The sequence below is a fragment of the Brachionichthys hirsutus genome, chromosome 4 (assembly GCF_040956055.1).
Source record: "Brachionichthys hirsutus isolate HB-005 chromosome 4, CSIRO-AGI_Bhir_v1, whole genome shotgun sequence".
In the NCBI taxonomy this organism is placed as follows: domain Eukaryota; kingdom Metazoa; phylum Chordata; class Actinopteri; order Lophiiformes; family Brachionichthyidae; genus Brachionichthys; species Brachionichthys hirsutus.
Window position 1 is genome coordinate 193,859 of NC_090900.1, and position 13,971 is coordinate 207,829.

Genomic DNA, 13,971 nt, shown 5'->3' on the forward strand with positions numbered 1-13,971 from the left:
TATTTTTAAGTTCTTTTCTAATTAGGCTCCCGTAAGTAAATATCCTATAATGTGCTTTATGGTCCATAATTGATCAAAAGACGTTTTGTGAAAGACCTTAGAAAGACATTTAAGAATAATATGGTCTACGAAAGGAATACGTATCTTAAAATCTTGACCAAATATTTATTAAAGTACTTCTTAATCCAAAGGCTGAAAACCGCAACTTCAAAATGTTAAGCTGTTTCTTCCTCCAGAGAATGAATGAGTTCTATCGATCGATCAGATATTGATGCGCTGGTCTGTTCTCTTACTGCTGTTCTACCAAGTTATGTCGTGTCTTCATTTTTCCACTGTCCTGTTGTTTTATTAACCAGAATCCTAAGATTCAAAACGGTGCTTTTGAACCGGCCAAAGATGAAAATATTGAATACAACAATAGAACAGTCGAGTTTGTTTCATACACATGTGAAGAGGCTATTTTGTGTTGTCACATACAATCATTGTAGTACGATTACATACATGTACATGTATTTCCTATTATTATATACAGGATATACAGGGTGGCTGTGGCTCAGTTGGTAGAGTGGGCCAGAAAGTTGGTGGTTCGAATCCCAGCTCTGACTGTCCACATGACACGAAAGACACTGAACCCCAAATGCCTCCCAGTGGGTCTGGCAGCGCCTTACATGGCAGGTCGGCTACTGGAGGGTGAATGTGTGAATGAATGGGTGAATGTGAGGCCTCATGTAAAGTGCTTTCAGTCCATTTACCATATTTGGTTGGATAAAATCAAGTAAATTGTTATTGCAACACTGACAAACAAAAGGTTTTTTCAAAAAACGTTGACCCTCATATTATTAGACAGACTCGGTTGTACATGTGATATACTTTGACGCTTAAATAGAGGGAATTCCGTTCCAATTTCGGCACGTTTTCAGGCAGTGTTTAGCTTTGAGACACTGCCTCGTGTCGAGCTGGCGGCGTAAACAAGGCGTGCTCTGGGGGGCGGCGTCTTATAGATGCTAATTCCGCTCACATGCTGCCTGTTAGAGGAGTAGAGCGAAAGCCTCTGCCACAATCTATCACTACTCGTTGGTAATCTAGAACAAGGTTGGAGTTCTATTGCTCTTCTCTTGAATCTACCATGACGGTGTAAATGCACTTGGAATATTGATCAAGAACAGCGCAGGATAGAGTTGGAACGTATACTGGTAGGAGTTTAACTCTCACATGCAAACAGACTGCCCCACCTTATCGCAGTTCCTTACCGTTTGGGGTGAGGACCTCAAGTTTGTCAACATGTGGGTTCTGGGAGATGGCGGTGATTACCAGTGGAAGGAGTTCCAAGGGTCAGTACAGTCCGGGACAGGTTCTTGATGCATGTTATTTTGTGTTGAAGTGTTGGCCTAGTCTTGCAGATTTGTTCCCAACTGCTGAAAATAATGAGACTCATGCCTCATTCATGAAGTAGTTGTATCGGCGCTTAGTAGTTGCTTTAGATATTTCTGTTGCACAATCGTTGTGAAGTGGTTATTTATCAGAAAATGAATCACTTTCAGTTTTGATGTTTCGTTATGCTTAAATCATTTAAGTTAAACTTTCATAAGAATTAAATTAATTTTTTTTTTAGAGTTGCAGAAGTGTAAGAGGCAATTTCAGTAGATCCTGAGATCCTACCAGTGACGTGCGGTGAGGTGATCAGATTTACTAATGAATGAACCTACAGCTTGTTCATCATTTGATTGGTAACATTTAACGTGTTTTGTTTAAAAATTCGTACCAATTTTTTACATATTGTCACAAACCTGGCTCATCAGTTTATGACAAAAAGGGGAGACCACACATAATCTGCATATTTACAAGAGATTTAATGAAATTATTCAACTCTGCGTATCAGTGTGTGTGCAGCGTTGGATGTGTGTGGATGCGTGTGTTTAAGTTAAAGTTTAACTGATGTTTAACTGTTAAACACATGTTCTGAGAGAGAGAGAGAGAGAGAGAGAGAGAGAGAGAGAGAGAGAGAGAGAGAGAGAGAGAGAGAGAGAGAGAGAGAGAGAGAGAGAGAGAGAGAGAGAGAGAGAGAGAGAGAGAGAGAGAGAGAGAGAGAGAGAGAGAGAGAGAGAGAGAGAGAGAGAGAGAGAGAGAGAGAGAGAGAGAGAGAGAGAGAGAGAGAGAAAAAAACACAGCTTATGTTCTCCAGAACGTTACAGAACACTCGTTCACATCTAATGGACTCTGTCAGGCCCAGTCCGCCGCGGTTCTGCTCGAATCGGTCCCTCAATTTGACCATGAATACGCGCGTCGCTGCTCGTGTTTGGAGGCTTCTCGGTAAATTCTTCATGTCGTAATATCCCATCCGAGTCCAGACATCGTCAGAAGTTGAGAAAAGAAGGCAGGAAAAGCAGAAAACACGGGTTCTTGCTTCACGTCCAGACATCCAGACAGCCAGCGCTTCCGTGTTCACAAGCCCGTCTGAACGAGCGGATCAGCTGATGAGTGCGCTGAATCACTCACGGGTCTCCTATGGGCTGGAGACGGTATTACACATGGCCTCATTCTGCAGTATTTTAATGCCGCTGAGCACAAGAGCACGTGACGCACTAATTGTATTATTAAAAATGAAACAATCATAAAATATATAATATAATACCACTGATGTTATATTATATGATTTTTATATTATTTTTAATAATACAAATAAATGATTTTTATGTGATGGCAGGTGAGGCTGTGCCTCACTTGCCTCCCCTGACTGCACGTCACTGGATCCTAACCAAGAGGAAAGGCTTGTATGAGTACCTTTATCCACATTGTAGGTATAGGACGTGCCATCAGGGGTGATATCTTTTATATGAGACCAGGATATTTTAATTTATTGAGTGTGACATATAATGGAGCAAAAAGTCCTTGGAAAAGAACCATATTCAGATGATCTAGCCACTTTTTGTCCTTGCAGGGCCAAGTTAGCGTCTTTGTTTGGACTAGACCAGCAGGCCAGTCGGGGGAATGAGTCATTCCAGTACACAGCACCGAAACAGCCCAGAAAGAGCTCCAATGCAGGCGAGCACCGTCGATACCTGCAGACTCAGCCATGGTGTGGGGGATGAGCTGAATGTGCCCTTTATTCATTTACAGCATCAGCTCCTCAGAAACCAGCTCCCCCGCCCGGAGCTCCTGTAGTGCTATTTGCCACGGCAGTCCAGACCTTCAGACAGTGAGAATTCATATTTTCAAACCACTTGACATTCATATTTCTCTTTTGTTTAAGGTGTCTTGTATTTTCCAAACCTTAAAGGTTTGTGGGCTGCAACTTTAACTCCATGGAAAACAAGCCTGCAAGCTTTATACTTTGATTATGTCTGTCATTTTATACCAAGTCAAGTGTAAAGCTGCTCGGGCCTGTTTTTATTGTAGTATTAATGGACAGTATGTGAACCAAGGCAAACTGGGAGCAGCTGTACTGGGAAACCACACAACAAAAGAGGTTTGGAGCTTTGCTAATTGGTTACTTGTTTGTGACTTTTGATTTTTGAAAATAATGGGTCTCTTCTTTTTTCAGTACAAGCTGCTTCTGTACTTAAGCCAACAGAAACAAGTGACCACTGCCAATCTTCACTTGGGCTTTGCTTTCACGGTGAGTTGAGACAAAAAGGAATATATAGATAACACAAAATAATCTTGTGGTCTGGGAACTTCGTAAATGAGGTCGAATTCTGGGAAGGTTTTCCACCGGAACAGTTTCCAAATCGTTAGAGGCCTATTATTTTATGCCTCTGATGGGATTTTCTTGGTAGAGATATGCACAATACACCTGTAATCTAGTTACATATCTGGTTGTCTTTTGTTGTAGTCAATTGTCATATTCAGCAACAATTATTTAATTTAGGTCAGTCAAAATAAAACTTTGTAGCATTTTCGCATTAACTCATTCAATGCCATTGGCATCTAAAGATGTCATTTTAAATCCAAACATTCACTGCATTGACCTCAATTGGCAGTGAATGTTTGAATTCAATTTCAAAAATAATTGACATTCAGTAGTTTGAAATTGAATTTTGCCTGTCTTCAACGGCCAATAACTCCAGAACAAAAAACGGTCGGAACGCACTTTTTTACTTATTTGGTAAGTTCGATATTTGAATAGTACATCGTGTTCTGTGGGTCTTCAAAAAAGGACGAAATGTGCGAAAACAACTGGAACTCAGCAAGGGTGACCTGACGTCCCGCATTGTGTGGGACTGCACAGCATTTTAATCTTACTGCCACATGTTTTATTTCAATACTTCAAATCATCGGGAAATCGCGAGACACAAGCGCGGGGTTTGCTGTTCCTCTCCCCTTTCTCATGGTCTCTTTCACTTCTTTACCCAACCAAGACGGTTGCTCTGCAAATGGATTGGCAAAGTCGTTTCTGATTGGTCCTGTCGGTATGATTGACAGCTGCCTGTCATCATTCACTGCATGCAGTTCTGCTTTGACACAACGTTGCCCCCCTCTCCGCCTCCAAACAAAGCCGCGAATGCAGCAGGGAATTATAGCTTATCGGAGAAAAACATGAAAAAAATATATTCCTGGGTAAAAGCAGTTCAAAGGGATTCTCAGTCCATTTTTTGTGTTTAATGCCAGAGTACATTCTCTGTTTCCCATGCTGGGCAATTTTACATGAAAAGGCACGGGGATTGCAACACCCACAAGAAAAATCAACCTGAAAAAGAAATGTCCCGGTCAATGATGATTATCTGCAAAAAGGCAAATATTTGTACAGTGACAAAGTAATTGCAGCTGAATTAGCACTCTTAGGGTTATAGTTAAAGAATACCTCAATCTGTAAATGTCATTTTAATTATACATATGTATAAGTTTTGGATTTGTTTTCTGTTTTTGTCTTTCTTTATTATGTATTTATTTATTTATTTTTTATTGGTAATACACTTTATTTTCTTATGTATATATATATATATATATATTGTTTTTTATCTGCTTATTAATGTCTTGTCTCAGATGATGTTATGTTAAAAAAAGGAATTAGCACTCTTGTACCACACAGTGCAGCATTCTCACTTATATAGAGGTGCAGACTGTGAAAGTAAAAGCAGCTTTAGTAAAAGATGTCCCCGCACCTGCATCTGTTGAAACCCCTAAAAGCTCTTGGCTTACAAAAAATAGTAAGAATTGATAGTCCTATTCTTTGTGGAATGTTTATTTCCATGGCTTTTCAGAACAAGAATCGGAATAATGGAACAGAAATAATTCCAATATCCAGCTGAAACCAAATAATTTTGCTTGATCCAATTAGGCAGTTGGTCCTTAGTTTTTCCTCGTTTCGGGAGCCAAGGTGAGACTTCAGTCCTTCCAAGCCAGTGCCAAGTCCGAAGAGCTGCCGATACAGCTCCACCTGCTGGAGCAAGATGGTATCTATCTTCTGCCATTCCCTTACAGATCGATCCCTGAGTTCACGGCTCAGGTCCTCGATTCGAGCCACCACACGTCTTGGAAACTTCCTGGTACACCAGGACAACTCTCGTCCCAATTGGCAGATGCCCAGCTGACAATAAGCCAAATAGCCAAATGTCCTCTATCCTCCACAGATAGGACCGTGAGACAGACAACTCCATTTATCCCAGGCGTTGATGGTGTATCCTGCCGCGAGGGTCCCATCTGTTTTCTTTTTTCTGTTTTCTGTTTTCTCTCCTACACCTTGTCTGCATTCGTGCTCCACAGTAACAACGTACACAACGTCAGTCTCTGCTAGATTCTATGCTTTTTATTCTTATAGTGATTGTGACCGTCACCTGCCCTCTTGGCAGACTAGCCTATTCATATTTTATTGATTTTATTTCCTGCTTACCGCCGTAGAGGGCTGTGCACACCGCAGTGAACACACAACATGGACAAACACAAAGTGACAAATACACAGTGTTCTGAGGAGAGAGTGCAATGGATTTATTTGTGCTCCTTAATTCTACCCCTTCATCCAATCATCACCAAGAGTTGTCCCAATACACCAGGTTCACATCAGCCTCCAGAGGAAAGTCTGGATCACCAAGTTCTCAGGAGATCTGGGGAAGAAGAGGGAGAGCATAGTGAGAGCCACAAACACTGAACCAGCAACCTCCACTGACTCAGAGATCTGTGGGCGGAGTTAACTCTCAGATCGAGTTTTGATTGGTGCTGGAGTGGTGGACCTGGCATGCATGAAACCTCCACCTAAGAACGGGGCAGTCATCCCGGACCCAACAACGGAAACATGAGCCCCCAGATCACCCCAAGCAGCCACAGCAACCCGAGAACGACCCCCGGGGGCCCCCCAGAGCCACACGCAGAAGAACCAGCTCAGGGCCTGGGAACGACCCCCGTGGCCCCCCCCAGAGCCACACGCAGAAGAACCAGCCCAGGGCCCGGGAGCGACCCCCGGGGCCCCCCCCAGAGCCACACGCAGAAGAACCAGCCCAGGGCCCGGGAGCGACCCCCGGGGCCCCCCCCAGAGCCACACGCAGAAGAACCAGTCCAGGGCCCGGGGGCGACCCCCGGGGCCCCCCCCAGAGCCACACGCAGAAGAACCAGCCCAGGGCCCGGGAGCGACCCCCGGGGCCCCCCCCAGAGCCACACGCAGAAGAACCAGCCCAGAGCCCGGGAGCGACCCCCGGGGCCCCCCCCAGAGCCACACGCAGAAGAACCAGCCCAGGGCCCGGGAGCGACCGTCACCGACACAGCCGATGAAACCAAGGCCAGCGCAGCGGCACGGGGCACAGCGGGCCGGCCAGGCGTCCCACCTGCACCTAACCCCCCCCCCCCCCCCCCCACACACACACACAATGGGGCAGTTGTGGGTCAGTTGGTAGAGCGGGTCGTCCAGTGATCAGTAAATCGGTGGTTGAATCCCAGCTCTGACTGTCTGCATGTCAAAGTGTCCTTGGGCAAGACACTGAACCCCAAATGTCTCCCAGTGGGTCTGGCAGCACCTTGCATGGCAGCAGTCGCCCACTGGAGGGTGGATGTGAGGCCTCATGTAAAGTGGAAGGTGCAAAAAGCACTGTATAAGTGCAGTCCATTCACACACACACACACAACCATGTTGTTCGGGTGTGATCGTGTGTAATGCTTTCCCCGAGGCAGACGATTGAGCTCTTGGTCGTTTTTTCCTTCAGGCGCAGCCAAACAACTACTGCACATTTTATGATGACCAGAGGCAGAACTGGTCTCTGATGTTTGAGTCAGAGAAAGCTGCATCTGATTTTTGCAAGGAGGTGAGAGGCACCGAAGATGTCCTAAATTTAACCTTGTGATTGTTGTTGAACAAAGTCTGATTAACGCTACACAAGCTTTCACCAGGTAGCACAATAATAGGTGAGCACTTCTTTCTTTCCACATGCGTAGTTGTGTTTGGCCAAAGTGAACAGCACGGCCTTGCTCGACGTGGTGGTGGTTCAGGATCTGTGTCTCGGTGAGGGCCAGGCGGTGGAGAATGGAGACGCCCTCGAGGTGGAGTACACGGGCTGGCTCCTGCTGGACAATGCCATTGGACAGGTTAATTCTTCTGTTATTATTTCATCAAGTTTTGTCTTCGGTGTTCCATGACTTTTGTAAGCCGAATAGCACAGAACTAATTGAAACAGAAACATTGTTTCAGATGTTTGACTCCAATCAGAACAAGGACAAGTTACTAAGACTGAAAGTCGGAGCAGGAAAAGTGATCAAAGTAAGTTACGATTTTCAGTACGGAATAAGAGGAACAACGTTCAATCTTTATCATAGTCACTAATTTTTAGAAGAAAAAAGATTGTTTGTTACTGTTAGATTCAATCTAAATGGCTTCTTTTTGTTGGGTTAATTAACTTTTAGTTTTTTGTTTTAAATAAGAGAATTTCAGATCGTCTGCTGATTCCAAATCCAAAGAGGATCTCTGTGGTGGGATTAGTGACACCACATATCTGGTCTGGTAGAAAAATATACGCCATCCGATGCTGTGATGGTGAAAGATATTTAAATATCACATGTTACATTCAGGTGAATAGCATCTGTGTGATGACTAACAGTTTTTGGTGAGCGAAAACACACATTGTTCTTCAAACACATTGAATGTCATGTGAGCTGTCATCTAAAATTCCCTACAGGAGCCCCTCTAGATATTTCTGTGTTCTGTGTGCATGTTTACAATAAGAACAATTCTGTATCTCACCATGGTGGAATTTCTTTTATATTTTTTTACACACACATATTTACAATTATTCACAGACGTGGAGGTCTGCTCTAGAAAAGAGAGGGATGAAGGAGAGCAGGAGTAAAACAGAGTACATGTGTGTACATGAGAAGGTCCCAGGGGGGACAGTGAAGCTACAAGGAAGAGACGTAAAGAAGGTGGAGGACTTCAGGTACCTCGGGTCAACAGAGCAGAGTGATGGAGAGAATGTGGAAAGGAGGTGAAGAATCGTGTGCAGGCAGGCTGGAACGGGGGAGGAAAGTATCAGGTGTGCTCTGTGATAGGACGAAGGGACAGGTCTACAAGACAGTGGTGAGGACAGCCATGATGGACGGCTCAGAGACAGTGGAGAGGACAGCCATGATGGACGGCTTAGAGACAGTGGTGAGGACAGCCATGATGGACGGCTCAGAGACAGTGGTGAGGAAAGCCACGATGGACGGCTTAGAGTTAGGTTCTAAAGGTTCTAGAGTTAGGTTCTAAAGGTTCTAGAGTTAGGTTCTAAAGGTTCTAGAGTTAGGTTCTAAAGGTTCTTGAGATAATCTTCTGTTATGATCTGCCGCTCCAGAAATACATTTGAATTGAATCGCTCTAATTGTTCCACATTATTGCTCCCCCCGTCCTGACCAGGGCTGGGAGGAAGGGATGCTGGGGATGAAGAAGGCAGGTCGGCGTTTCATTATCGTCCCACCCAACCTAGCTTATGGATCCAAGGGAGTCTCCAACATCCCATCCAACAGCACTCTTATTTTTGAAGTAGAGCTTCGAAGGGTAACGTCCACTGCACACATTTCTAAATATTTACTGCTTCTCTCTCTTATTTGTCTTCCTTTGACTTCCTGTAATTTTAATTTCACAAGCGTGAAAACGAGTTCATATTTCACCAACTTTACAAACAACTCCAAGTAAAGAGTTGACATCAAAAGCAGCAACACTTACCGGTCAGTGCGTCTTGTTCGTCTTGCGTACTTTAGGTGAAGTTTGCCAAGGACATTGGGTCTGATCAGGCCTGTGCCAGTTCCAAAAACTCTGCGGCTCCTTCTCCTGATCCTTCCCCGGGCCCTAGTGTGGAGAATTTGGCACCAGAGCCCCAAGGTCCGACAATCAGCTCGGGTCCAGGCACACCAGGGTGAGATTCAAACATCGGGGACTTGTTCATGCCGTTGCTTTTTCACATGAACTGATGTTGCTCTGACTAGTTCCTTTTATTGTTTCCAGGGAGCCCCAATTTTGGACAAAGTCTAACTCATTCGGTGAACAGCTAGAAGTAGGCATTTCTGCTGCTCTCTTCTTATTTATGACAAACTGTTACAATAAATGAAGATTTTGTTGCTTTTTCATCTGAAATGTCCTTTTCTAACTTTAGAATCCAGATGCCACGAAAGCCAAACTGATCTCTCGCATGGCAAAAATGGGCCAGCCCATGTTGCCATTTCTGGCTGGAGTCAGTGATTCTGAGCTCGAGGTGAGGTGGCAGTCCTTGTCATGATAAACAGACATTCTGCTGATGAGAAGGATGGAACCAATGAACATATCCAGCCTGCAGGTGGAGTCTTTCTGATTGTCACCATTATCACCATGATCCAATAGCAGATGATAATCTCGGATCTTTGAACGGCATTATTAATGCATTAGACTGACGCTCAGTATCAGCACTTGGTGAACTTTGACCCACCGTGCTGATCTGGCTTGTTGTCTCTGCGTATCAGTGGGTTTGGTTGGGTTGGGTTGTCGGTTACTTCGGTCACTGTGGATAGTGCTTTCGCCTCACAGCAAGAAGGTACCGGGTTCAAGTCCTATCTGTGTGGAGTTTGTCTGTTGCTAACGGCTTTATATTTACCGTGTTGCCGTGGCAATGGTCGGCATTCCCCATGTTAATCCAATCGACACAAAAAAATTACCAATGTTATGAAAATGACATATTAGCATGGAAACGTCCCAAATTTGCCACACATTCTGTATTTTTTATGCTGTTGCCATGCCAACGGCCAAAATGTCCAATATAATCCAAATACCGATTTGACTAAACGGTGAGCTACTCATGCAGCTCAAATCTAAACACTTGTGAAGCACTCAGGACAAAAGCGGCGTGCGTCGGCGGGTCAGCTCAACGGCCTGTCGGCCGGCGAGGGCCTGCAATGCCGCTCGCGGCTTTAATTTCTAATTTTAATTTTTTAAAAGCTTGTGAGTGCAGCAGCCCGGTTTGAAATAAAAGGTTCATTGAACTTAACTTGATTATGATTCTTCCCCCTTTTTGCATGCATATTTCCAATCCAACAGAAAGGTCTGCTTCAATCATTATACTCATGTCGTTTAATGCGTCTAGGTCAGGGGGGGCAAACTTTTTGACTCGCGGGCCACAATAGGTTCTAAAATTTGACAGAGGGGCCGGACCAAGAACAGATGGATGGAGTATTTGTGTGAGCTAATATAAATGACACATGAAAGCTATTGCGTGAAAGGATTTGGTTTTACGCCATATTGTGCAGGCCTACCAAAGCGCTTTACAACAAAGGTCTAACATTGTACTGCCATGCAAGGCGCTTTCAGGCCCACTGGGAGTAATTTGGGGCCACGAGTGTCTTGCCCAAGGACACTTTGACACTGACCTATTGGTCACTGGGCGACCCGCTCTGACAACTGAGCCACAGCCGCCCCTACTTCAACGAACTCGAGGTTTTCAGTGATTCATTAATCTAGCCATCTCGTGCAGTGTATACTTGATATACAATCAAAAAGGACAACTAAGATGCTTCGGTAGTTTGGAATACTAGGAGAGGCGGAGGCGATGTCATCACCGCCATTGACTTGTTTTTGTCTGCTATTCTGTCTATTAACAACATAACTCAGTTACAGATGGATCTCTGTGAAACATTGGGAATATTACCATGAACAGTTGATTAAAATTTGGTGAGGATTGAAAAGATACCCTGGATTATGGATCACCTTGAAAAGTTTGTTAACATTGCAGTAAATGCAGCTTCACAATTTGTTCCTTAATATCTTTATTTTTGACCAATGTTTATGGAATTTGAGACAATCATGTAGGGTGGGGGTCTCCATCTAACCCCCGAATTTAATCCGGATCAGATCCGGATTGCAGATAATGTCGCGATACAAAGAAATCGAGATTTTCCCTTTTACTTAGAGTATAATGGAGGCTTTTTTAAAAATTATATCTTGTAAAATCTGCATTCAATTCACTCACCAATAGTTAGTTCATATCAGACCCCTTTATGACTATCATGCAAAATGTCTTCTGGATCTGATCCGGAATGAGGTCAGAAGAAAATACTAAACGTTAACATTGAAAAGGCATTTAGGTTTAAAAAAAATCAGTTAAAAATACAACTCAACTCTGATTCACTTTCACTTTTCATGTTGGTGTATAAAGATACCAAGAACAACCTAGAACCTTCTGGTGCTGATTGTTAGGGATAAAGTCTCTAACATTGTTGTAATAATTTTCAAACGCATCGAAATGAATCAGGCAGAGGCAAGGATGCTTTTTCTCTGACGCAGCCAAGACCGACTGGTCTGGCGCGCTCCTTAAAACCAACTACTGTTCCGCTTTCCGGAACATGTTTATTTATCACCTTCGTAGCTCCACCTCTTGACCCAGTGACATCACAATACTTTTAGGGCGCAAACATCGCTGCCCACCAGATGGGACTGTTCTTCACCTAACAGTTACATTGAACAATAGAAAATCAGCAAATTAACCCTATCATTCCCTCCTGTATTATTTTCATTGTAAAACTGTAACATTCTTCTGGTCTCTACAAAACATTCAGTGTTAACTAAACATGCTTGAACTAAACTATCAGAAAACAATCATAGAACAAAATCCATACAATCAATATCAATACCCGAGTTATTACATTCATGATCTGACCTGAATCAGGGAGGAAGGCGAAAAACCCGTATTTTGCATAATTCTTCTTCAAATTCAAACTTCTTTCAGACGGGAAAATTCCTTCCAGATCCAGCCGGCAGCTGCGATCATCTTACAGACCCCCAATTCAGGCATTTTAACAATCTTCTTAATACAATGTCAAACATCTCATTCCTCGTCAACAAGGAAAACAAACATGAAAAAACATAAAATCAAATCAGTACAAAAACAATCAACATTCATTTCCACAATCTAAATGTTACTGTCAAACCCTTTATTCACAAATCCTACGTTAGCGCATTACCAATGTTTCTCCTAGTTTGAATTACTTTAACATTTTACCAGCATTATCTTCTCCATACTGAAATTTGAAAACAGTGACATGATTATTTTATCTTTATTGCTCCAAAGTTTTAACACATCTGGAACATTCTGAACTCTAAATTAAATTATTACAATGTCTATATTATGGATGGATAATCATAACAATCTATTACTGTCTTATTAACTCAACTTGTCACTATCAAATAGCAATGGTTTAGTTAAATTTAGTTTATGAATTTAAATCTACATCCTGCTCATTAGTGTTATTTGATCTATTTTAGGATTCTAATTGCATTGTACGCTTCTCCACGTAATCATAAATTACTGACAGTTGCAATTAATACAGTATAACGATACCAGGTGTTGGTTAACTACTCCTATGAAACTCTCCTAATCTGCATAGATTACTTTATGACGTTCTTCTAGTCACATCTCTAGACAAACATTCAAACAGATTACACTTTGGAAAATGCAAACTGTTCTCGGTGTTAAGTCAGTCTCGTTCTCGTTCCTTGTCCATCAGCAAATCTTCTTGAAGAGTGATTCAGCTTCACTGTCAGTGTTCTTGTCCTGCGTTACACTGTGAGGGTCTCTTCCTCATGGATCTTAAAATGAGTGTGAGTCAATCTCTCACCACCTTTTTCTGATCAGACTTCCTGTCTGCATCTCTGGATCAGTTTGGCAAGAGACGTTTCCTCCTGCAGTGCAACGGATGGATTCAGGAGGAACTCTGGGTGTTCACGTCTCGTTGGTGTCGTCAGCATGACCCTGAGTGGTCCTCCGTTCCTCGGTCCGGACCGTCTGCTGCTTCCTGATGGTTTCCATGAAGACGCCAACACCAAACACGCTCTGTAGATTCGCCCTCCTGTCGGGACAAAGAAAAACTTCGGCAGATCATTTGCTCTCTGGACATCGTTCAGAAAGAGTGTGCTTCATCTATTCACTCAACGCTTCCTCTTCACTTCTTCTCTTCACCAAATCGATGTACTGCATCCATGGCTTTTGGTTTCTTCTGTGCATTGGCCAAACCTCATTTTAGCCTTCTCTACACTAGCCTAGCGCTCTGATATACAGTGACATCTGATCTGCATGTTGTTTCACATCTTACCACCTGATTCACAAAATCATTACCGTTATAACTAGTTATTATGGCTACTGGAACAGCATTTAGTGATTCTACACATATATATACAGCAAACAATTTTTTTTTAGTATTATTTTTATTCTTCCAGAGTAATTATTGATTTAATTACTGCTGTGCAATCCCTCCTGTTTGAACTATGAAAGTATTCCATGGTTCAAACTTGCTTCCATTAGTAAATCTAGTCTACTCTTATCAGCATTAGTCTAACTTGGTTAATACAATGTCTCAAAATAATTCCTACTCTTACATCACATTCACAACATATTATATACATCACTCAACTTGGGATGAAATAAGTTCAAATGAGTTTCCATGTGCCTCTCACCCTATGCTTGTCTGAGATGCTCCTATTGAGGGCGCCATGTGTTGGCTGGAAGGTTCATCGCCTGCAGTCCGTCAGGCATCTCCTCTGCTGTTACTTGTCTG

At 43.1% G+C, this 13,971-nt stretch overlaps 1 protein-coding gene across 1 annotated transcript in view; it reads left to right on the top strand.

The window, feature by feature from the left end:
• The first annotated feature begins 1,212 nt into the window (after positions 1-1,212).
• The window catches only part of fkbp15b (FKBP prolyl isomerase family member 15b), a 43,416-nt gene continuing 30,657 nt past the window's right edge, over positions 1,213-13,971 (top strand). The window contains exons 1-12 of the mRNA XM_068760987.1: positions 1,213-1,331; positions 2,939-3,042; positions 3,118-3,196; positions 3,397-3,466; positions 3,542-3,616; positions 7,131-7,229; positions 7,360-7,509; positions 7,613-7,681; positions 8,813-8,953; positions 9,157-9,311; positions 9,401-9,449; positions 9,549-9,647. Coding sequence (XP_068617088.1) covers positions 1,213-1,331; positions 2,939-3,042; positions 3,118-3,196; positions 3,397-3,466; positions 3,542-3,616; positions 7,131-7,229; positions 7,360-7,509; positions 7,613-7,681; positions 8,813-8,953; positions 9,157-9,311; positions 9,401-9,449; positions 9,549-9,647 — 1,209 coding nt within the window. The remainder of the gene's footprint in view (positions 1,332-2,938; positions 3,043-3,117; positions 3,197-3,396; positions 3,467-3,541; positions 3,617-7,130; positions 7,230-7,359; positions 7,510-7,612; positions 7,682-8,812; positions 8,954-9,156; positions 9,312-9,400; positions 9,450-9,548; positions 9,648-13,971) is intronic.